General features: G+C 41.0%; 1 protein-coding gene across 1 annotated transcript in view; it reads left to right on the top strand.

Annotated features, from left to right (window-relative positions):
- Positions 1–25191, top strand: part of WDR19 (WD repeat domain 19) — a 61176-nt gene that overhangs the window by 2873 nt on the left and 33112 nt on the right. Inside the window, exons 2-15 of the mRNA XM_004579323.3 lie at positions 128–219; positions 487–552; positions 4116–4241; positions 6223–6338; positions 11238–11353; positions 12381–12461; positions 14460–14572; positions 14846–15019; positions 18786–18856; positions 19523–19695; positions 19789–19903; positions 20943–21049; positions 21682–21804; positions 23783–23932. Of these exons, the coding sequence (XP_004579380.3) occupies positions 128–219; positions 487–552; positions 4116–4241; positions 6223–6338; positions 11238–11353; positions 12381–12461; positions 14460–14572; positions 14846–15019; positions 18786–18856; positions 19523–19695; positions 19789–19903; positions 20943–21049; positions 21682–21804; positions 23783–23932 (1623 nt within the window). The remainder of the gene's footprint in view (positions 1–127; positions 220–486; positions 553–4115; positions 4242–6222; positions 6339–11237; positions 11354–12380; positions 12462–14459; positions 14573–14845; positions 15020–18785; positions 18857–19522; positions 19696–19788; positions 19904–20942; positions 21050–21681; positions 21805–23782; positions 23933–25191) is intronic.

Below are 25191 nucleotides of genomic sequence, written 5' to 3'. Positions count from 1 at the left end.
GTTTTATTGTGGATGTCTTTAGGGTAAACTTTGACTTTAGTCTTTGTCATTCTGATTCATGGTCATTTTCTGACCAACCCTTGTTTGTATGTGTTTTGAAAATATGAAAATTGTGCTTATTTTATAGCGTGTTTTCTCACTACAAGAAAAGGCTTGGCTTGGCACACCAATACAATTTACCTGGCAAAAAGCATCAGGGAACTACCTTGCAGTATCTGGGTAAGAAGCCATTGAGCATTTGTGGTGAAAGTTGGATGCTCTCTTCCCTTCAGCAGTTCTTGGGTGATGCTTGTGTGATGAAAAAGCAATTGTCTTCATTTCCATGAACAGTTCATAGAATTTACCCACATAACTCTTTGGATAGAAATAATGAAATGATCATGACAGAACATGTGTGAGAACATGGAGATAATTTGGCACCTTTGTGATTCATATATGTAGATTAAATAAAAAATATTTACATGCTTCTATTGTAATTGCTTTTAGAGCTGATCATATTGTGAAAATCTTCGATCGCCATGGTCAAAAAAGAAGTGAAATTAACTTACCCGGGTGAGTACAGAAGTTAAAACTATCATCAGGTACAAGTTTATCATTCTCAAAGTGGTGTTTAATGCCACGAGTGGTTAATGAAATATGGAGACATAGCATATGAGTTAGAGTTTATATACATCCATCCATATAGTCATGGGAAAACGTTAAGGCAGGATTGTAAACCACTCCACACGGAAGAGTTCTTACATAATTGTGAGCAGTGTCCAGTGTGGGAAAAGGCAGAGGTGGGGAAAGCCTGTGTAGGTTGAGTATCCCTTTATCTAAAATTTATCCTTTATCTAAAGGATCACTAGTGCTTCAGATTTGGGAATGTTTGAACTTCACCAATTCATCCTGCTCCAAATATTCAGAATTGAAAACTTGGGAGTATTTCTTGTTTTTGGAGCAGGGATCCAAAATATATGTCCACTATGTTTTTCCTGTCTAAAGACACACTTGGAAAATAGATTCTTGCCATGTACTTCTTAAAGGATTAACTCATTACCCATTTTTACGAATCATTTTTCTGCAATCAGAACATGCAGAAAACAGGATAAGGTATTGAAAAAAATTTTTAATTATTTTTATTGGATAACCAGATATACAGAGAGGAGGAGAGACAGAAAGGAAGATCTTGCATCTGATGATTCACTCACCAAGTGACCACAACCACCAGAGCTGAGCTGATCCGAAGCCAGGAGCTTCCAGGTCTCCCACGCGGATGCAGGATCCCAAGGCCTTGGGCTGTCCTCTGCTGCTTTTCCAGGCCACAGGCAGGGAGCTGGATGGGAAGTGGAGCAGCAGGGATTAGAACCGGCACCCATATGGGATCCTGGTGTGTGCAAGGCAAGGACTATAGCCACTAGGCTACTGCACTGGGCCCATAATTACTTCTGTAATAAGAGCACTCAGTAAAGAACTTCCCTGAGTACATTGGGTTTCCTTTTTGCATGCTCTCACTGACATCGATTTTGGCTGCATAATGACCTCATTTCCTCTGAATTCTTTTGCTGCAATCATATAGTTGAATTTACTTACACAGGGTCTCTAAATAAGATTCTATATTTGACAGATGATTGCGTCAGTGATCTGGAAGCTTTCCTCTCCCGTGCTCCTCACATGTCTGTGTACATCAAAGACAACTAAGCCCAAAACACAGGGCTGGCGTTGTGGCGTGGTGGGTTTAGCCACTGCCTACGATGCTGACATCCTCTGTGGGCACTTGTTCCCATCCCAGCTGTACCTGTTTGGGCCCAGTTCCCTACTAACAGCCTGCTAAAGGAAGTGGTGGAAGATGGCCCAAATGTTTGGTCCCCTGCCGCTCAGGTGGGAGACCCCGGTGAAGCTCCTGGCGCCCTCATGGTCATTAGAGCCATCTGGGTAGTTAAACAGCTGATGGAAGATCTCTTTTCTCCTCTCCCCTTCTCCTCTCCCACTCTCTTCTCTGTAACTCTTTCAAATAAATAAGTAAATTTAAAACAAATCCCAAAACCTTGTTAACAGTTTGAGGAGTGAAACAGCTGATGGAAGATCTCTCGCTTGCTCGCTCGCTCACTATCTCTCCCGACTCTCTTCCTCTCTCCTCCCTCTCACTTTCTCTCCTTCTCCCCCTCTGCCTCTCCCAACTCTTTCCCTCTCCCCACCTCTCCCTCCCTCTCTCCTCTCTCTCCTTTGCCCGCCTTTCTTTATATCCTCCATCCCTCGCTCCTCTCCCATACCCTCTCTGTAACACTAAATTTCAAATAAGTAAATAAATCTCTCTCTCTTTTTAAAATGTTTGTTTTATTTTCCTTGGAAAGTTGAGTTACGGAGGGAGAGGAAGAGATCTTCCATCTGCTGTTCCAGTGCACAAAGGGCTGCAACAGTCAGAGCCGGAGCAGGCCCAAGCCGGGAGCCAGGAGCTGCTTCTAGTGCTCCCACGTGGGTGCAGGGACCCAAGATGTTGAACCATCCTCTGCTGCCTTCCCAGGCCATAAATGGGGAACTGGATTGGGAATTAGAGCAACCTGGTCATAAACCTGTGCCAGCCAATACAGAATTAACTTGTTTACGACACCAGCCCCAATAAGTAAATTTGTTTATTAAAAAAATCCAAAACATATTATAACAGTTTGAAGAATAAAATAATTTTCACCTGTCTTAAGTATAAATCAGGATAGCTTGGCCAGTGTTCCCAAGATCAGTGTCAAAATGAAGAATACCATTAGGGAAGAAAATATATATTTTTAAGAATTTGGGAATTTTTTAAATTTATAAATTCTGTTCGTTTTGGGATAGTCTTAAATGGCTCAGTTCATATTAAGTAGAGAATTTCCTGTTTCTATGTGTAATGTAACCTTAAGTTATTCTTCTTTATGACAATTTAAAATGAAGATAACGTCATAGCATTTCAGGATTCAGGCTTTCTATTGTTGGCAATTCTCCAGCTAGCCATTCCAAATCTATGTAATACCAGTTTAACTAGATTTAAGTTCATTTCTTTTCAATACCTTATTTTTTTTCCTATGAATCTGAAATAAGCTTTAAAAATGAATTATAAAAACAACTGTTAATTTTAGGTCATTTTGATTACATTTTAAGTCATTTGTAGTTGTGCTTGGTGAGTTTGTCTTGCCAAAATGTTAGGTTCCTTATAGGATTCAAGAAAGCTTGATAACTTACTAGATATGATGAAATTTAAAACAATAAATGAAAATGAAACTTAAAATGTAACTTAATTTTTTTTCAAAGATTGGGGTTTTTTTTTTTTTAGTTAGACATTCAGAGAGAAGGAGAGACAGAAGATCTTCCATCTGATGAGTCATTCCCCGAGTGAGTGCAACGGCCGGTGCTGCGCCAATCCGAAGCCAGGAGCCAGGAGCTTCCTCCAGGTCGTCCACGTGGGTGCAGGGTCCCAAGACTTCCTTGACTGCTTTCCCAGGCCACTAGCAGGGAGCTGGATGGGAAGTGGAGCTGCCAGGATTAGAACCGGCGCCCATATGGGATCCTGGCGCTCACAAGGCAAGGACTTTAGCCACTAGGCTGCTGTGCTGGGCCCAAGTTAATTTTTAAATTCCCTTTATAACAACTTGCAGTTGAAGTTAGCATATCTAAGAGTAATAGTGGGTTAGATTTCTCATTGGGAAGAATTTAGAGCCTACTCAAAATAGATCAAATTGTCCTTTCATAGACAGAAGTCACAAATATATAAGTGTTTTAAGTTTCTTCACCCTACATTACAAAAATGGGTAGTGGGCCTGGCCCAATAGCCTAGTGTCTAAATCCTTACCTTGCATCCACTGGGATCCTGTATGGGTGCTGGTTTATATCCCAGTTGCAACTCTTCCCTTCCAGCTCCCTGCTTGTGGCCTGTGAAAGCAGTAGAAGATGGCCCAGAGCCTTGGGGCCGTGTATCCATGTGGGAGACCTAGAGCTCCTGGCTCTAGATCAGCTCAGCTCTAGCTGTTGCAGCCAGTAGGGGAGTGAACCAGTGGCCGGAAGATCTTTCTGTCTCTCCTTTTCTGTTAAATCTGAATTTCCAATTAAAAAAGAAATGTTTTTTTTACAACGGGTAGTGATACTTTGCCTTCTTTTTTAAAAAGGAATTGTGTTGCTATGGATTGGGATAAAGAGGGAGATGTCTTAGCCGTGATTGCAGAGAAATCTAGCTGCATTTACCTATGGGACGCCAACACAGAGAAAACCAGCCAGCTGGACAGTGCCATGAGGTGAGCAGAACTGTTTTATTTTCAAAATCTTCTCTTAGAAGCATGGTTACTTGTAGGTTTGATACTAAGAATAATTACTGCTTTCATTGTAATGAGGTACTGATGAGTTGTTATCAAAGAAAAAAACTCATTTCTAGTATTATATATAATGCTTCCTCAATCAATTACAATAAACTTGTTATAATTGCAATATAGAGATACCTTCTAAGAAAGTTGTTTTTAGTGGAATATACTAAGAAGGACAAAGATGAGACACAGTCTGGGAGAATCTGGTAATGAAATTGACTGCAGGGATGGCTGGATCTGGGAGTTTTGATGTTGTGGTCTAAGCTGGGTTTCAGATCTCCTTTTTGCTGTGTGGCGTCATGTTATGTTTGATTCTCATGTTAGCTGCTGGCTTCAGTCATTCTCTATAGCCTGTCATGCCAGAGAAGAAAATAAAAGCATGGCCCTTCACAGAGTTCCTTCAGTTCTTACATGGCCTCTGAGTGAAGGGGGCAGGGCCATGGAGCTGACAGCCCTACGAGTGAAGGACAGGGCAGCTTTCAAGCGAAAAGAATCCTGGGTCCAGACCTGGCGTGGTATTCTAATGGCTAGAGTCCTCACCTTGTGCACACGGGAATCCCATGTGGGCACTGGTTCTAATCCCAGCAGCCCTGCTTCCCATCCAGCTCCTTGCCTGTGGCCTGGGAAAGCAGTCGAGGATGGCCCAAAACCTTGAGAACCTGCACCAACATGGTAGACCTGGGAGAAGCTCCTGGCTCCTGGCTTCGGATCGGCTCAGCTCTGGCTATTGTGGTCACTTGGGGAGTGAATCATCAGATGGAAGATCTCCCTCTCTGTCTTTCCTTTCTGTATATCTGACTTTGCAATAAAAATAAATAAATCTTTAAAAATTAGGGGCCAACCAAATTAACCATAGGTGTCTACCAAAATGGAAACCATACTAGCTTATGGAAGAGAAAAAAATGGGTCCCATTTTAAACTAAAACTTTGCATGTGACCTTGGCCAAGCCTCAACTCCTCCATCTCTCAAAAATGAAAATACCATCAATACCTGCCTCATGACTTCAGGTGGTCTGCAGGCAGGCAGGGAAACAGCACCCCCTAAGAGATCAGACCACGTGTCTCCTGCTTATTTCCTGAGAAATGACTAAACCCAGAGGAAGCAAGGGGGCCGAGCAGAAGGAGAGCAGGCATAAGCTCCGTGAGGAGTCCTTGCCCCTCCAGGGCCACTCTGGAGGGATGTGGAGTTAAAGATGCCTTTTCTTATTTGGCAGGCAGAGTTAGGGTGACAGAGACACAGCTCTGCATCTGCTGGTTCACTCTACTATGAACTATGAAATGGTTGCAGCAGTTGTTACTGGTACAGTGGAAGCCGTGAGCCTGGAACTCCATCCAAGTCTCCCACGTGGGTGCAGGGGCACAAGGACTCAGGCCACCTACCGCTGCCTTCCCAGGTGCATTAGCCAGGAGCTGGTTGAGAAGCAGAGGAGCTGGGACTCGAATCCATGCTCTTACGGGATGCTGACATTGTGGAGAGCAGTTTAACCCACTGTACCACAACGCTGCCTGCCTGAACTTGGCCTTTTTAATAGAATTGGGAGTAGACATCTGGCTGACACCTTCATTTCATACTCGGGTGTCTAGAGTCCTGGTTCCACTTCTGATCCCACCTCTTGCTGGTGTGCACCCCAGGAGGCAGCAGTGGTAGTTCTAGTAGTCGGGTCGCTGTCACCCACATAGGAGACCCAAGTGAGTTCTAGGTCCTGGCTCAGCCTGGTCCAGCCTGACCGTTGCCGGCGTTTGAGGAGTGAACAAGTAGATGCAAGATCTATCTATCTATCCCTCCTTCACTCTAAGAAATATAAATAAAAATGTAAAAATGTAAGTAGTAATTGAATTTATTGATGAAGTACTTTTTAACATGACTGTAATTCTGACTGTGAAATGTCCAGTAATTTCTATCTTAATGTTACAGGGATCAAATGTCTTCCCTTCTTTGGTCAAAAATTGGAAGTTTCCTGGCTGTTGGAACTCATAAAGGAAATTTGCTTATTTATAATCGTCAGACATCTCGAAAGATTCCTGTCCTTGGTAGGTTATAGTTGAAAACACCACTGAGTATGTGAGATGTTTTGTCTCAGTGTAGATTCTGCTGCCTCAGATTTTCCTGACATTGTGAGGGGAGTTTTGGGTCCTTAAGTTCCCCTGGTCCAGTCTTACATCTCACTAAGCAAGATGACTGTCACTGCTCCCTGTAAATTTCTCAGGATGCATGGTGGAGATTGGATTAAGGCCAGCCTGTTTCAGAGTATCAGAACATCACCGGCCTGATGGTATTCTGCTTTCTCACCCAGATTTGACTTTGAAAGCTTGTTTTAACTACTTCCTTGGTTCATTTCAGTCCACGTAATAGGTGGAGTAAAACATTGGATGGCTGCTTGAGCAAGAGTGTCCAGATTCTTAATTCTGAGAGTTCCAGGCCATTGAGGTCTGGCTGTGGACTGGACTCCGTTGGCCTCGGGCTGTGTAGCTAGAGGAGAGCTGGGTTGATTCCTGATTTGGCCTTCTTGGTTTTGTACTCTTAGAGTCCCCCAGGATCTAGTCACTTGGTATGTTCTCTGAATACTCAATTTAAAATTCAGTTAGTGTGACATTGTGCTAATGAATGTTGCAACTGATAGGCTTAATTACATCCAGGTGGCCAGAAAAAAGAACACTACATGAATTTCAAAAATGTGTTGCAGAATAAACTTCTCTTTTAATTCTGTTTCCCCACAAGCTTTTGGAAGTACTCTCACATAACTTACTGCTAACAAAGGAATTTGACTCTGGAAATGGTGATGGTAGAGAATGTTTGAGAAAGTGCCTTTCTGTTAAGGGCACATCACTATTTCAGATTATTTTCACATATATATACCCCTTTAATATTAACTTATAGTGTTACTTCTAAGCAATAATGTCATTAATGTATCTGGAAAATTAAGCAAACATTTTCAAGTTGCTGGTAATCCAGTATTAGCAATGAAGACCGTCTGACTTTGGGAGGCATATTCTGTTCCCCTTTGGTCTACCAGGGATCCCTTTTGGAAGCCTCAGAATTTTGGCATTTGAGGTGTAAGACGTCATTTGAAAGAACATGATTATTTCTCTATTGGACATTTGTCATATATCTGTGATTTTATATGTGAGTTTTGTATTTAATGGGAACGTTGTATCCGCTTACATCCTTATTAACTGTCAAATGGATCTGAACAGATTCAGATTAATTACATACCTGAGGTCCTTTAGTTAAAGATATCAGATTTGGTTGTATTTGAGGCTCTGCTTTATTAGGTTTTAGCTTTCCTAAAATCAGGGCATCGCACTTCTGATCAAATCTGATAATTGCATGATATTCACTAATGTAGCTATAATTATATAATTAATGACCATACTAATATATTTATTTTGTAATTCAGTTGTATCAACTGTTAATATTAGTTAAAGGAATACATGTAAAATGCTTAGAACACTGTTGTATGTAAGTAGACATACAGTTTGTGTTAACCATTACTACTGATGTTAAAAATTAACCGGAATTCTGAGCATGGAAAGTATGAAATCTATGGAAAAAGAAACTATTTGACTTTTAGCTATAGCAAGAGGTTTGTCTTAGCATATTTCTCTGTCTCTGCATGGTTCCTTACCCCTTCCTAGCGCCCACGTCTGTAGATACCCAGGTACAGTGTGTCCCCTTAGTCCCTTTTCTGCTAGTTGACCAAATCTTTCCCAGAAATGAGTCAGAGGCAGACATCTGGCGGACTGTCCCATACTGCCACACATGGAAGAGGGAGCAGCCCCGACCAGCCATATTCATGGGTTTTTAAGTAACAGTTATCCAATCAACTAAGAGAACAATGGTATATGATAGGAATCATTCAGCCAACCAAGCTTATATCAGTGCACAATACAAGTTTATCCAATCAACTGTAGTGGCATGGAACACAGATACCCAATCAGTCCATTCAATCAACCAGGCTTACATCAGTGCACAATACAAATTATCCAGTCAAATGTAGTAGCGTGGAACACAGTTACCTAATTGGTTTATGCATTGTGCATTCTAAACTATCCCATTAGTAAGAGCCACTTCCTACCAAGTAGCGAATAACAGAACCAGGCACAGGTCTTTCCATGTACAGAAACCAAAGCCAGATCTCATCCCAAAATGAGATACTGCCTAGTGATACACATTCTTATTTCCCTCACTCCAACCATTTAGGACTTTCCAAGAACCCAAGGTTATGGCAAAGGTCAGATTATGGGCACTTCCAAGAAATGTTTCAGAAGACACAGCCTTACCATTAGCACTTTTTGTTGTCTGACTGTCATCTGTGATCTATAATCCTCTGTACCTTCAGTCTCTTTTCTAAATGTTCCCTTTACTTTTGTGTTCTGCTTTCCTGATTGGAAATACTGTCTATCTATATCCTACAAGTCCCCAGCTTTGGGCCCAGTACAGTAGCCTAGTGGCTGAATCCTTGCCTTGCATCTACTGGGATCCCATGTGGATGCCAGTTCATATCTGGCTGCTCTACTTCCCATCCAGCTCCCTGCTTGTGGCCTGGAAAGGAGTAAAGGACAGGCCAAAGCCTTGGGACCCTGCACCCACATGGGAGACACAAAAAAACTCCTGGCTTTTAAGTGGCTCAGCTCCAGCTATTGCAGCCACTTGGGGAGTCAAGCAGCCAACAGAAGATCTTTGTCTCTCCTTCCTTCTGCACATCTGCCAATCTAATAAAAAAAAAATCAAATAAATATTAAAAAGAGACTGAAAAGAACTTCCAAATCTATAAGCCTTCCTAATCATTGGCTTCTATATCCAGTAACTCAGCATCATCGGTGGACTGATTCATATTTGAAATCTTTTAAGCCATCTTGACCCACAACTTTGCTCACCATTAGTGACATTCTATCATTCAAAACCTTAAGGCCAAACTTTAGTATCGTCCTTGACTCCACACGTCGTCCATGTCTGATTTGTCTGAGTATTTTGTAGGTTGTACCTCCAAATATGTCCAGAGTCCATCCTGTGACACCACCTCTGCCACCATCGTGGTGTGAGTAGCTTTCCAACTGCTTTCTGGTTTGTCCTTTAACTGGTCTCCTTGCTTCAGATCTTGCCTGCCTGTAGAATACAGTTGGTTCTCTGTAACCTTAGCTTCTCCATCCTTGAGTTCAATCAACTGTAGATTGAAAAATTTCTGGAAAAAGGTTGCATCTGTACTGAACATTTTTGGCCTTTTTTTCCTTATTCCATAAGCAGTACAGTATAAAAACTGTTTACTTAGCACATGCATTTCACTAGGTTTATAAGAAACCTAGAGATGATTTCATGTTTGCCAGGAGGATTTCATTGGTTACCTGCAAATATGCCATTTGGTATGGTGGACTTGGGCGTTTGAGAGCATCCCCAATGGACACAAGGGATATCTATTCTCAGCCGTGTGCTCAGAACGCCTCATAGGATTCTTTTTGTTTTGTTTTTAAAATTTTATTTTATTTGTTTGAAAGGCAGAGTTACAAAGAGGGAGGCATAGGTCTCCCATCTGCTGGTTCACTCCCCAAAAGGCTACAACAGCTGGAGCTAGTCCAGGCCAAAGCTAGACACTTCTTCCAGGTCTCTCACATGAATAAAGGGGCCCCGCACTTGGATCATCTTCCGCTGCTTTCCCAGATACTCTAGCAGGGAGCTGGATGGGAAGTGGAGCAGCCAAGACTCAAACCAGAGTAAATATGGGATGCCAGTACAGCAGGTGATCTCTTAACCCGCCACCCCATAGTGCTGGTTCAGGCTCTTCTCAGCCAGGATGAAAGCTGGCGTCCTTACACAGGCTAGCCTGACCCTCCCGGGTGTGGCCCTGCAGCCTCTCAGCTTCAGCCCATCTTTGGTCCTTACTCTGCACAGATTCTCAGCTATCCTGTCCTCATTGTTGAACCGCTCACACTCCCCGCAAACTCAGCATCAAGGTGTTCTCACTGAGCTTCTACACATCTGCTCTCTGCACAGATACTATCTAAGGTTCTTTAGGGAGTATGAACAATAAAAAGAACAGAGCCTCTGCTCTCAGGAACAGCTAAAATAACCAACATGTAGCACTTCCAGTGTGTGGCCTGGCACTATTTTTAAGTACTGTAATCCATTCGATCCTCAGCCCTATGAGATAAATTGTATATTAAACCTGATTTCTGGATGAGGTGATTAAGGAATAGAAAGGCTAGGTATTACATAGTTTTGCAGGTAGTAGTAGAGCAGCCAAGGATCACAGCTGGGGGATCTGATATCAGATTCTCCTTCATAGACTTAAACTGGGGTCCTCACAGACACCCACAGTGTCAAGCATGAGATTTCTCCCCAAAGAAGAAGTTGTTGCACTGACTGGAATGTGCCATGAAAAGCTTTCCTGCTACTTGGTAGTTCTGTAGTAGTACTCCTTACTTGAGTACTTGGTTTCTTAACACAGGTCTCACTAGGGTACATTCCTAGTTGCACTTCAGTGTTATCATGACTAATTATGTCTTTTATTTATATATGAGTAATCAAGGCTGTGAATGGTACATCTGCTTTTGTGAAAGGTTTTCCACAGCCTGAAGCTGAATGTAAGATCATTTCACTGCTTTGGAGTTTATTCTGTTAAGATGGTATCATTACAGGATTAGGCAAATGATAAACAAAACACGTTGAGGAACAGAATATCTCTGTCACATCCTGTGTCTATGTGAGATATAAAAAATGGCAAGTGATACTGCCCTCCCATCTCATTGTTGTGCTATGCAACTTGGTGATAGTGTTTTAAATAAGTTGCTTAGGCAATAACTGCTTAGACTGCCTGAGATCCTTATCTCTCTAATCCCATCGTCTATTGCCTAAATTGTCACATTAGTTTCAGAGATTTTTTTCCCCTTGTTTTTGAGAAGTACATATTATCTATTCATACATCTCTCTTTCAGGAAAACACATGAAGAAGATAACCTGTGGCTGTTGGAATGAGGATAATCTGCTTGCTTTAGGTGGCGAAGATAGAGTGATTACAATTAGTAATCAGGAAGGTGACACAATAAGACAGGTAATGCAGTGACATCTGTTAAGGTATTCAGATTTCCCCCCAGTAGTTTGCCTATAACTAATCGAAGTTTTTTTTAATGTCTTGTTTTTATACAATAACTTCATATTTTCAATGTCAGGTCCTTTTTCTTTATATACTGTATTAAAAAATTTTTAAGATGAATGTGTTATCCAAATATATATCCTCCTTGGTTTGTTTCTCTTGCTGTTAACACAGATTATCACTTCTGTGATTATGATCAGGCAATGTATTTATGAAGTAAGTTATTTTACATAAAGTTGTGCCTGCGTATCGGATGAAGGACAGAACAGTATGGCTGTCTACATGGACTGGAACCTGTTTTTACATAATGCCCCGTACAGTTGTATGTCCAAGTCTTACATGTCTGTTAACATTTTTAAAAATTGTTCACGTCCTTTTTATATTCATGAAAGTCATTTAAGAATGTTTTGTGATGTCTGATTATATTTCGATTTGCTGATTTCTGCTCTTGATGCACAGAACAAAGTGTTGGACTGGGAGCTCATTCTCGGCGGTGTTTATCAGGGCCGGTCGTTTGCAGCCTTGAAAGAGGCCACAGCCAATCCACTTCAAGGATGAATCCTTTCATTTCCTATATTAATCTCTCCCTTACTGCATAAATTTGAACACCAGACTATGATGAATCTAGGAGAGCAGATCTTTGATAGCAAAATATTGAAATGGAATATTTTTTCTTTTGTCTGAACCAACCTCAGGCCAGAAAAAATGGATTCCCTCCCTGTCTGGTTTGCCATCTGCCCCAGATAGCCACACCATCCGTGCTTGCTGCTGGTTCCTTGGGAGTCTCCCTTTCCTTCTTTCGTACTTATCTGTCCATTATAATAGGATATTTTGTTTAATCAAGAATTTCTAGGTATCTGTGGTTGTAGAATTTTCAGGTGTTTTAGTCCAATGTTAGTCGTAACTGAAAACAAGTTACCTGTCTTAATATTCCCCACGAATTTGTCTGTTGGATCTGTTCATGGTGGTATTTTTGCCCCTGTAGACAACAGTGAGATTTGAGCCTAGTGATATGAAGTTTTCCACGGTGAAGACTGGTGAGCGAGCCCCTGCTGCTGGCAACATGGTAAGAATTCTAAATCACTTCCAAAGCACTTGAATCGTCTTGCAGAATAGGCCTTAGCTGTCCCTTGATGGCAGTGCAGCAACTGAGTCAGGACTCCCTGTGGACCCTAAGATCTGTGGGTACTCGAATCGCTTACACAGGTCAGTGAAATATTTGCATATAACCTGTGCAGGTCCTCTTGTACACTTAAATCACCTCTTAAAGTACTCCAAACACCCAGTACAATATAATTTCTGTAGAAATAATTGCTATACCATATTTTTTTGGAATAATGACAAGGGAAAAAGATATGTTCAGTTCACTCTTATATATTTTCTCAGCAGTTGGTTGAATCCAAAGGTGTCGACCCCACAGTATAGAGACCTGAGTATATTTCCTTTTTCTTGGATGGTTAAAATAGTGCAAAATAAATTATGTCTGTCGCTTGTTAGATCAAAATAGGACTCAGGATCTGCAGCCTAAAAGTTGTGCTGACCACTGCTGACTCCCTGATATCCCAGCAAGTGAGGACAAAATGCTGGTAGTCGGGATTGTTCTTTTCATTCCTGTGGTGGCAAAAACCGTGGGCTATCTTTCAAGATAGAAGTATTGATTTCTGTGTGACTTCTTAATTTTCACTCCATCAGGTACAATGAACAGATCTGAAAGTTTTTTCTTTCTTTAAATATTTGTTTATGTGTTCATTCAAGAAGCAAAGTTAACAGAGTTAGACATAGAATAAAGAGATCTCCTGTGCACTGATTCACTCCCCAAATGACCACAGGAGCCAGACACCAGGAACTGCATCTGGGTCTCCCACAGGAGTGGCAGGATGCCAGACCCTCAGCCATTTTCCACTGCTGCTTAGCAGAAAGCTGGATGGGAAGCAGAGCGGCCAGCTGTCGACCCAGTGCTTCAGCGTGGGATGCTCAGGTCCCTAGCAGCAGCTTAACCTCCTGAACCACAACCCCAGTCCCAGGTTTAGTTCTCTTAATACTTGGGCGCATTGTCTATGCCCCGTTTTAGCATCCTGAAATGCAGAGGCTTTCAGAATCAGTATGAACTTAATAGGATAGCATTTTTTTAAAGCCACTATTGAATAAATACTGACTTTAGTAACATCTTAGCATCAAAGAAATATATCCAAATATGATTGTTAATGAGCCCAGATGAGTAACTTTTTTCCACCGTTTACTGGGAATGACAGTTCAACACTGACTTGCATAGATAGCACAGCATCTCTGGGTTAGCCATATTGAACCATGTGTGAGGGAAACAGTGACAATATAAAAAGCCAAGTTGGGGGCTGGCAGGGTTATCCTCCGCCCTGTGGCGCCAGTGTCCCATATAGGCTCTGGTTCTTGTTCTGGCTGCTCCACTTCTGATCCAGCTCTCTGCTTCTGTCCTGGGAAAGCAGTGGGGAATGGCTCAAGTCCTCAAGCCTCTGCACCCATATAAGAGATGTGGAAGAAGCTCCTGGCTCCCAACTTTAGATTGGCTTAGCTCTAGTTGTTGCAGCCATTTGGGAAATGAACCAGCGAATGAAAGACTTTCTTTATCTCTCCTTCTCTCTGTAAAAATATGCCTTTCAAATAAAAATAAGTATGTATTTATATATATTTTTAAAGCCAGGTTGGACTGGCCTCAGGGGTGTGTTCCTTTAGTCCCACTTGGCTCAACAGCAGAATGGCTGAAGACTTCATTCTGAACGTGAATGCAGTTACAGGGGCACCGTGTCAGACTTCATGTGCAAACCTGAATTGCGCAAAACTATAGTGAAAGGAATAGAGTTTAAAAGATTATTCCAAAAAGATATTTTCGTCTGTTTCCAAGGGCATATTGACGACTATCAGAATATATAATTGTGTGTTTGTCACATTAGCATATCTATTATAGTATTTAGCATACCTAAATTTGGCTTGTTGTTATAAATTAGATTCAGCTGTTTGAATTTGCTTATTGGTCTTTTCCTGAAGTACTGAGTAACTCATTTCACAATTCCCTAATCTTTTCTGGCAGATAAGTGTGGTTGTTGGCAAGAAAGCTTTGTTTCTTTATAATCTGAATGAACCAGATGGCTCAGTAGATCTGGAATTTCAGCAGCGCTATGGCAACATTGTCTGCTATAGCTGGTAGGTACAAAAGCTGGCTGTAGAAAGCCATCCACATATTCTTCTTTACTCACTTCTTTTTGCCCATAATAATGCAATGAAATGTATGATGCTTCCTGGATTACAATCCATGATTTAGGCATTAAACTACCTAACATGGTCCAATGCTTAATAGACCCTTGAGAAATAAATTTAATTCTGTAATTCCTTAATGTTTAAGCTGCTTGTTAGTTACCATACTGCCGATGACAGTTCATTTACTTCTTCACTGTAGTATTGTCTCTTTTGCTGTAGGTATGGTGATGGTTACATCATGATTGGCTTTTCACTTGGCGTGTTATTGGTTGTGTCTGCTCATATTCAGGAGATGGGTCAGGAGATATTTCAGATTTGTGACCATAAAGATAATCTAACTAGCATTGCAATATCACCAACTCTTAACAAAGCTGCTACCTGTGGTGACAACTGGTAAGTTATATTGACATATGTTTAGAAAAATGTACAGAGAAAAGAAAATGAATAAGATTTTGGCATTTTATATGATAATACTCTCTCGTCCACATGTTTCAAATTGAAACATTTCTAAGACTCCTCTACACTTCAGTGCCTTTAGGAAAAACATGAAATGGAATGTGCTTGAAGATCATTCTTAAAAATCAAATAGTTCTAAGTTACATGGTCTTGCTTATTTAGGAGTGTGGGTGGCCTTAAATCTGCAAGTATGGACACCAGAGCACAGAGAGAGCCCTCAAAGAAGCCCTTAAGTTCTGGTTCAAGTTGTAGAAAAAGAACACCGAATGCTCTGAAGCAGTTGGGGACATACTCTGATTTTCTTTTTTCTTCTTTCATGGTTCTTTCATGCCTCAGCCACCATGCAGTCTCACCAGGTCAGTGGCAGCAAAGGCAATGGAAGCAAAGACCCATGGGTGTCTAAACTCAGGTGGTGGGTATCCCTACTCTCCGATTAGAGAAGCTGAGGTCTCAAGAAAGAGGCAGAACCCCTGTTGGCTATTTTTCTCTCTGTTTTCTTCCACTGCATAGCCACCTGGGCCTGTGAAGTATAGGGAGTACAAGGTAACTGGAGCCCCAGCATTCCTGGAGGAGCAGGGAGGGCAAACTATGGAGAATCATCAGTGCCAGGTTGAGCACAGAAAGGAATAAACTCAGGAAAGTGAGTTAGTAAAGATAGTATGAGCTTGTGAGTGTGGATCTTATCCTAGACATATCCCAAAGACTTTGAGAATGGAATTAATGGTTTGTAGACTGAGTCCTGTTAACCACTGAGTGGGCCAAACAAACCACATATGGAGACCACTCCAAAGTCTTTGAAAAGGGAACTGACAGCGAAGCCAAAACCCATGGAAGTCTGCTTGAAACTTATGAGCTGACCCCAACCAAGTTGATTGCCTCCTAAAGCAAAAATACTAACCTTATCCATGGGAATCAAATTAGGCACAGAGTCTCATGACAACAATATTCAAAAGCTCGAAGATATAATCCAACATTGCTTGGCATATGAAGGATCAGGAAAATTTCAACCAGGAAAGGGTGATCGATAGTCACCAATATCAAAATAATACAGAGAGCAGTAATGCTTGAAATTGTCTCAAGAGGTGAGGGCTAATACTGCTGAAACAAATGGAAAAATAGCTCAGAAAAGAAAAAACCATGACAAAATGTGAATTTTAGAACTGAACAATAAAGTAACTATAGAAGTCTTACTAGCAAATGAAGAGCTCAGTGGAGCCTTGAAGGTAGACCTTGAAGCTAGATCAATAGAAAATATCTGTTAGTAATAAAGATAAAATAAACTCATTCTCAGATGGAGAATGAAGAGATTTTTTTTTTTTACCCAAAGACATGATCTAAAAGAATTGCTGAAGGAAATCTTTAGATGGAAGAGAACCGAGGTCAGAAAAAAATTGGAAATGTTGTTAATAAAGGAGGAGCTCCCACGCAATGGCCTAGTGGCTAAATCTTCGTCTTGCATCCACTGGGATCCCAACTGGATACTAGTTCATGTCCCGGCTACTCTGCTTCCCATCCAGCTCCCTACTTGTGGCCTGGAGAAGCAGTAGAGGGTGGCCTAAAGCCTTGAGACCCTGCACCGGCATAGGAGACCCAGAAGAGGCTCCTGGTTCCTGGTTTCAGATGGGCTCAGCTCCGGCTGTTGTGGCCACTTGGGTAGTGACCAGTGGATGGAAGATCTTTCTTTTTCCTCCTTTCTGTAAATTTGCCTCTCCAATAAAAATAAATATATCTTTACAAAAGTAAAAATAAAGAAGGAACAATAGAATACCTGGGTAAATATAAGAGGCTGCTTTTTCATTTTTGTAATCTTTGGTGATTAAAAGCAAAAATGTACATAAAATGTACAATGACGTACAGAAGGCCTTCAGTGATAGACTTTCTAAGGTCACTGTAATTAAAAGGAGATGGTAAAGGTCTTATACTTGACAGATTTCTACACTCTAAGATGATAAAATACTGATTTTATGTAGACTGAGAAAAATTAAATATATTGAAATTTAAAGCATTAAAAATGCTACATATACATTTATATGTGTACATATTTACCCAATAAATAAATTAAGGTAAAATACTAAAAAATGTTCAAATAATCCAAACAAAGGGGAAATCAGGAGCAAAAGACAGGAATCAACCAGAAAAAATATACCAGTGGGCCTCAACTCAAACATGCCAGTAACCGCATTAAATGCAGATGTGATGTTGAGAACAGTCGCAACACAGTGAGCGTTTCAAAGATTGCTTCTGGCTATTTTAGGACCTGTGTCTTTCCATGCACATTTTAGAATAAGTTTGGCTGTGTTCACAGAGTCATCCTGCTGTGATTTTTGATAGGAATTTTGGTCAATCCAGGGAGAACTGAGATTTCTGCTGTGTTGAACCCTCCAATCAGTAAATGATGTCTTTACATTTGGGTCTGACTCAATTTCTTTCGTCATTAGCTTTCTGTAATTTTCAGTGCAAATTTTGTACACATTTGGACATAAAACTGAGCATTTTATTTTGAGTGACGAAGTGACACTGTTTTATGTTTATGTTCATTGTTAGTATATGGAAATGTGAACTGCATTGGGTTCTGTAACTGTCTCTAAATAAAAAGCTAAAAACAGTGAAGGAAGAAATGTAAAGGGACAACACTGGAAGGGAAGAGGAGGACTGCCATTAGGTCCGCGTCCTGGATTAGGCCACCTCGCTGTATTCATCTACTCATTCTTCTAATAACCTTGGGTGGTTTTATGGCCCCACTTAATCATAACTTTCCACCTAAGGCATCTGATGGCGAATGAATGCCCTTTCTATCATACCTTGTTTCCTTTCCTGAGAAAAGACTGAGGACCAGGGAGAGGGGAACACATGGTAATGAGCAGCCTGTCATTTTACAATACGATGAAAACCACTCCAGAGCAGGCTCTCCTATTCAACACTTCAGGACAGTGGTAACCCTCTTGTTTCTGAAAGTATTGATCAGAGGACTAAGCTTGGCACAACTTTCCCTCCCATACCACCCTCAAATGTAAAAAATAGGTATAATTCCACATGTTTGCCTTAATTTAAGATGATATGATGTTATGTATAACATGTTATGTATGTTATATGTTGTGTATAAACTAAAATTGAAATGTCAGTGAGGTGGTCACAGAAGGTGGTTAAGAACTTGCATTTACTTTTAACTTATTGGTTACTCATTACTATGTCAATTAATTCCATAATGATGTAAATTTTTGCTGATGGTATGTTGGAGCTTTTAATTGATCGGGATGATACTCTGCTGGCTCTGTCTTCAGACCAGAGAGGGTATACCTAAGAAGCCGTTGAACTTGACTGGACAATAAGATGCTGGACTCTATGTTTGGTATATGCTTGCAATGGGGGAATCTCAACTGAACTTGAACTGTGGTTATGCAACAAGGTGGAGGAATCCACCATGGTGGGAGGGTTTGGGGATGGGTGGGGAGAATCCAAGTACCTATGAAACTGTGTCACATAATACAATGTAATTAATTAATTTAAAATAATAAATAAATAAATAAATAAATAGGTATAATTAAATGGGTACAATCATGTATTTTCTTTCTAACCCAGAGAATCCGAAGCAGGAGACCACCAACCTGTTCCATAGCTTTTAATATTATTAATATTAAGTATTAAAAGAATTTTATATAAAGCTTGTATCTTATCTCAAATGGACTTTTTAAATGTTTTTCAGCATTAAAATCCATGACTTGGCAGAACTGAAGGACATGTATGCTATAATCAACCTGGATGATGAAAATAAAGGTATTGGTTTTTCTGAAGCAGTTCAGCATTTTTTTATTCAATTCCAGAGATAATATTGTGCTTCTCATTGTATGGTTTGCATTTATTGTAGGAAGAATAAAATGAGCACTTTTTGTCTTTTGCTAATCATATTAAATTGACCACAAGAATCTAAGTTCACTCTGTTTTTGTTCTGTTTTTAACTAATTTGAAAGGTAGTAACTTAAAACTCCATCTGGGTCTCCCACATGGGATGGGGGGCAGGTGCCCAAATTTGGGCCATCTGCTGCCTTCCCAGGTGCTTTAGTATGAAGCTGGGTCAGAAGTGGGGTAGCCCAAACTCAATCCAGGCATTCTGTTCATGGGATGTAGATCCTAAAAGCTTAACCACCACATTACAAGGCCAGTCCTGTCCACTTTTATCCAGAGACTTACAGTGAGTTTTACCCAAACTCAAGTTGTAAAATATAAATCCTTATATTCCTTCCCTTTGAGCAATATCACATAAGTCCATGCTGATACTCCTATACCGATGCATGATCCTTTTCCTAGTCTTAACTACTTAAACTAGTAAAGAAAGCATTTGATGGCTTATATTCTTCTGGTAACTTAAATGAAAATGCTTGCTTGATTGCCTGCAACGGTGTCATGTGCTTGAATAACCATTTGTTCTGTCACTCTTTGCAGGGTTGGGTACCTTGTCTTGGACAGACGACGGCCAGTTGTTGGCCTTGTCTACCCAGAGGGGCTCCCTCCATGTTTTCCTGACCAAGCTTCCCATCCTTGGGGATGCCTGCAGCACAAGGATCGCCTATCTCACCTCCCTCCTGGAGGTCACCATCGCCAACCCTGTGGAAGGAGTATGACAAATGGTGTTGTTTTTCTTTTATTAATTGATGAAGTTAGAACAGTTTCAGCAGGGGACTTACTGTTGTTGCTCTTCCATGTCACAGGAGCCTGCAGTCACAGTTTCTGTCGATGTGGAACCCAACTTTATAGCTGTGGGTCTTTATCATCTCGCGGTAGGAATGAATAACCGTGCCTGGTTTTATGTCCTCGGAGAGAACGGCAAGTTCAAATCCCATGGTTGTGCTCTTAACTTTCATATAGTTTCTGCTGTTATTTAGAGAGCGTTGAAAGTTTTCTTTTCAGGCCCAGCAGTTAACTCATTGCTGCTCAGATTCTCCTTTATAGCACAAATGGTTTTACTAATCCGCTAAGAATGTGTGCAGTTTTTAAGGAAAGTTCTATTCCTTAAGAATGTGTTTGTCCACTTGAAAGAACAACAGAGAAACTAGTCCTGTGGGTCAGTCCCCAAACTCCTCCAACAGGCAGGACTGAGCCAGACCAAAGCCAGTAGCCGGAGTGTCAGGGACATAAGCTCCTGAGGCATCCTCATCTGCCACCTCTGGGGATGCGTTAGTGAAGAGCTGGGTCACAAGGGCAGTTGTTGGGCCCAGGGCGGTACCCTGGTGGCTGAAGTCCTCACCTTGGCATGCACCAGGATCCCATGGGGGTGCTGGTTCGTATCCCAGCTGCTCCACTTCCCGCCCAGCTCCCTGTTTGTGGCCTGGGAAACTAGCAGTGCAGCTGCCAGCACTCTTCCTGTCCCTGCGTTACATGTGGACCATCATGGAATTCCTAAAGGCAGATTTACATGCCAACTCAAGTTTTCTTGAAAATGGCTAAAATAAGATGTTAAGTTCAGGATAGGAATAGGATTGCCAAGGTGCAACACCTAAAATTATTCATGGGGCAGTCATTTGGTGCCACAGGAGTGCCTGGCCTTGAGTCCTGGGCTTGCTTCTGGCCAGCCTCCTGTTAGTGCACACCCGGGAGGGAGCAGTGAAGATTCAAACTGGGTTACGGTCCCTTGGCTTTGGCCTGGCCCAGCCCCACTAGCTCAGGCATTTGAGGAGTGAACTAGCAAAGAAAAAATCTGCTTCTGCCGCCCCCGCCGCGCCCACCAAATCCCCCTCTTCCTTTGCCTCTCTGCATGTGTGTTTCCCTTTGCCTTCCAAATAAACAATAAAAATTCTTAAAATTATTTGTAAATATTTCTGTTTTACCTATATTTTAACATGTGATTTTTAAAAACTTATTGCAGCTGTTAAAAAATTAAAGGACATGGAATATCTAGGAACAGTAGCCAGCATTTGCCTTCATTCTGACTACGCTGCTGCACTTTTTGAAGGCAAAGTCCAGTTGCATTTGGTATGTAGCATTTTGAACACAGTCTACTATCTTAGTATTCAGAGCTTTGCCAGGGAAGCCAAGCGTATACAGATTAGCAAGAAAGCCCGTGGGTGAGGGCTAAACAAAAACGACTCCCCTTTTGCATGAGACATTCCACTGACTTCCTAGATCTCTTCCCCAGAAACATGATGAATATCACAGTCCTACTCACAACAATGCTTAGTAAAAACAACCCGGTTGGTACATGGCATCTGGGAAGACCACCATTGCTCTGGACATCCTGGGATGCACTGACTCATGTTTGGGCATGGCATTCTTTGGGATCCCTCACTATACCTATTGAATTGGGGGCAAAAGATACTGGCACCTGTGAAGAGGGGGCTACTAAACCAGGGTATCTCGCACAGTGACTTCTTGGCTCTTGGCCTGTGGAGAGCCAACCAGAGTGCTGCGGGGCCAGCCGCACACTGTTCCCACAGAGGTGGCACACGCAGTGCTGCCTGCTGGCAGGCCAGGGCCTCTGTCTGGTGTCTTGGCCTGTGCTAGTCTTGTGAATACCGAACTTCAGGAAAAGATCCCTTTTCCCAGAGGTTTTCCACCAGGTTGACTCAGCTGAATCCATGACCCACTCGTAACTCTCTCCATTTTAGATAGAAAGTGAAATTGCGGATGCCCAAGAGGAGCGGGAGACTCGGCTGTTCCCCGCGGTGGATGACAAGTGCCGGATTTTATGTCATGCCTTAACTGGTGACTTCCTCATCTATGGCACCGATGTATGTATTATCTTCTGTTATACAGGATGAGAGAAATTTCTAGTTCTTGGCTTTATGGTCCTTTTTCTGCTTCTTTTTTTTTTTTTCTTTCGCTATACTGAATCCAATGTGGCATAGTTCAGTTATCTGTGATTAATGGCAGTATATTCTTAGGTAAAAAACATAGGTGATGTGATTGTTAGTGTCAGTGCCTTTGTGGTGTTCAGCATAGCTGATGGCAGAGGGAAAAAGACAGGTGTGAGATCTGGCAAATCTGGGCTCTGATACTAGTTCTGTTCCCTGTGAGTTGTGTCTTAAGTCGCACTGAGCCTCACATTTTCCTCTGAGTGCTTTGTAGATTGTCCTTGATGCTGGACGTAGTCACCTCATTCAACTACAGCTCTCCAGACCCTGCATTTAGTAGACATTCAGTAAATATTAAATGAGTATCTAAGGTCTTACTTCATTCTGTTGGTCCTGTGAACATTCAGTATCCATGTCTTTGAATCCTACATTAGTCATGTGGACACCAAACATAATTGCAGTCATAGTATTTTGATTCTCTAAGCAGTTCCTACAATTTTTTCCAAGGATCTCATTTAAGAAGGCATGGCCTGGGCCCGACGTAATAGAGTAGTGACTAAATCCTTGCCTTGCAAACGCTAAGGTCCCGTGTGGGATCCTGACCCGGCTGCTCCACTTCACATCCAGCTCCCTACTTGCAGCCTGGGAGGAGTGGAAGATGGCCCAAAGCCTTGGGACCCTGCATCCGTGTGGGAGACCTGGAAGAAGCTCCTGGCTCCTGGCTTTGGATCAGTTCAGCTCTAGCTGTTGCGATCATTAAGGGAGTGAATTAGTGGACGAAAGATGTTTATCTTTGTCTCTCCTTTTTCTGTAAGTCTACCTTTCCAGCTGAAAATAAATAGATCTTAAAGAAAATTACCACAATTGGAAAATATTTACCATTTCAAAGTTTTCTATTTATTCACATAAAAGCAATTTTTTTCCCAATTTCATAAATGGATTGAAAAGGAATATACAATAAATGAGTATGCAGTACACAACCTTGTGGGATGACCTCATTTTCTACTTAGCATACTTCTCTGGAGATTCATCCAGGTTCTGTGTATCAGTTTTTGTTTGATCTGTTGAAGGATGTCTGGGTTGACTGCTCATTGGAGTTTCTTCTGAGGTGACACGGTATTTTTAAATCAGTGTGATCCATTGTCATACAACCCTGTGGATATACTAAAACCATGATTTGAAGAGTGGGTTACATGGTGTATATAGCAGTTAAACTGTTCATTAAAAGCTAAAGAGGTGCAGGGAGTTAGAATCAGAACATGCGTCCATTTGGTATGGCCATGACTATTTCTATCTTCTCTGTTTTGTTCCGTTGATTGATTTGTCTGTACTCCTCCCCCCACCAGTGTGGCTGAGTTTTGATTCCTGTACCTATTTGTAGACGCCTTCAAATTGGATAGATTAATTTTTACTTTGTGGTCAAAACTGCTTCCCCTCCTCCAAGTCTTTCACCATTCTATATAAAGTGTCACGTGATCTTCTCTATATCTACCAGAAATGTTCCTGGGATTTTTATTGGGATGATGATGAATGTGTATGTCAGATGGAGAGCATTAACTTGTTTGTTGTCCTGAGGCTTCCAATCCATGAACACAGTATGCCTCTCCAATTAATTAATTGAATTAATTTGATTTCTTTTATTAATGTAGTTTTCAGCATACCAATTTTGGTAAATTTATACCCAAATATCTCTCTTTTTTGGTGATTGTAAATGCTATTGTATTTTTAATTTTGGTGTCTAAATGTTCATTGCTGTTATTTAAGTCTTTATAAATATATGTATATCAGATATTATTCCTTCATAAGAAGGAATTTTCTCTTAAAATTAGGATATATGCTTAAATTCTGAAAAATTCAGTATTTTCTTGGCCATCTCTTATATTTCTGTGGCTGAATTTTGTTTTGTTTTCTTTAGACTGGTGTCATTCAGTATTTCTACATTGAAGACTGGCAGTTTGTTAATGATTATCGGCATCCTGTGGGTGTGAAAAAGATTTTTCCTGACCCAAATGGGACCAGATTAGTTTTCATTGATGAAAATAGTGATGGATTTGTCTACTGTCCAGTAAGTCTAGAAAAATTTTCCAGTGAGTTTTGAAAAACTATCTCATATAACATTTTGTCTTAAATGGTGTCAAACATTTATAATACTTCGCCATCATCTTTACAATATGCTTGTGCTTTATTTTTCATGACTGTATCAAGAAAAATTTCTATTAATTTGCAGTTTCCATAGTGTCAGTCCCAGAGGGGTTTTTATTTTATTTTATTTTAAATTTATTTGTTTATTTGGAAATCAGAGTTACACAGAAAGAGGAAGAGCCAGAGAAACCTATCCGGTGGCTTCCGCCCCAAGTGGCCACAGTGGCTGGGGCTGGGTCAGCCCAAAGCTAGGAATCTGGAACTTTGCCCATTCTTCCCACGTGGGTGCTGGAGCCCAGGCACTGGGCCAGTCCTCTGCTGCTGCTGCAGGCGTATTAGTGTAAAAGGGGAAAACATCCCTAAACCAGTTGATACTATTTGTCTTCCTCCTTCTACAGTCTTTTTTCTTGATGATTTCTGTTAAAGAAGCTTTCACTGTATTTGATGTCCAGTTTTTCTATCTTAAAGGGAGACAGTTTGAGTACTTACTTTACAGAGATATTGATGAACATTAAATGGGATGTTATGTGGAAGCTTTTTGCACAGTGTTTGCTACAAAATAAGTGCTCAATAAGATGGTTGCCTTTTTAAAGAAATTCTGAGCCAGTCCAGTGGTGCTGGACCATTCATCTCAGCAAACCAGGAGTCAGTAAAACACAGTAGCTGAAACCCAGACTCCAGAGCAGGGCTCCCGGGCTGCTTGGCTATGGAGATAGTTCTCTGGGAGAAATTTCTCTGTGCCTTGGTTTTTTCTTCTCTAAAATGGAAATAATAATATAGTGCCTGTCTTGTAGAGGCTGAGGTCAAATAAGTGAGGGAATATCCATAGATTAAGCACATTATACTGCTTAGTGTCTATGTGTGGATGTTACAGTAGTGACTACTGTATTAGTACAGCTTGATAGTGTTATCTGCTATTTTCAGGAATTTTTCATTATTTTCATAACAAAACACAATAGAAAGGCGGCCAGTATTTCTCAGTTCTCTACTTGGGATGGATATATATATATGTCCATATATATATGTATGAACTTAGGCAGATAGATATATTATATATATATATGTAGAAATTTTTATATATGTATAGATATATGTATATATAAAATATCTATACATATATATAATCTATCTGCCTAAGTTCATAGGAATTACAAGAATTGATTTTTAAATTACTTTACTATA

The sequence above is a fragment of the Ochotona princeps genome, chromosome 11 (assembly GCF_030435755.1).
Source record: "Ochotona princeps isolate mOchPri1 chromosome 11, mOchPri1.hap1, whole genome shotgun sequence".
NCBI classification, from domain to species: Eukaryota; Metazoa; Chordata; class Mammalia; order Lagomorpha; family Ochotonidae; genus Ochotona; species Ochotona princeps.
The sequence above is the reverse complement of the archived record's forward strand: the minus strand, read 5'-3'. Positions and strand labels throughout refer to the sequence as shown.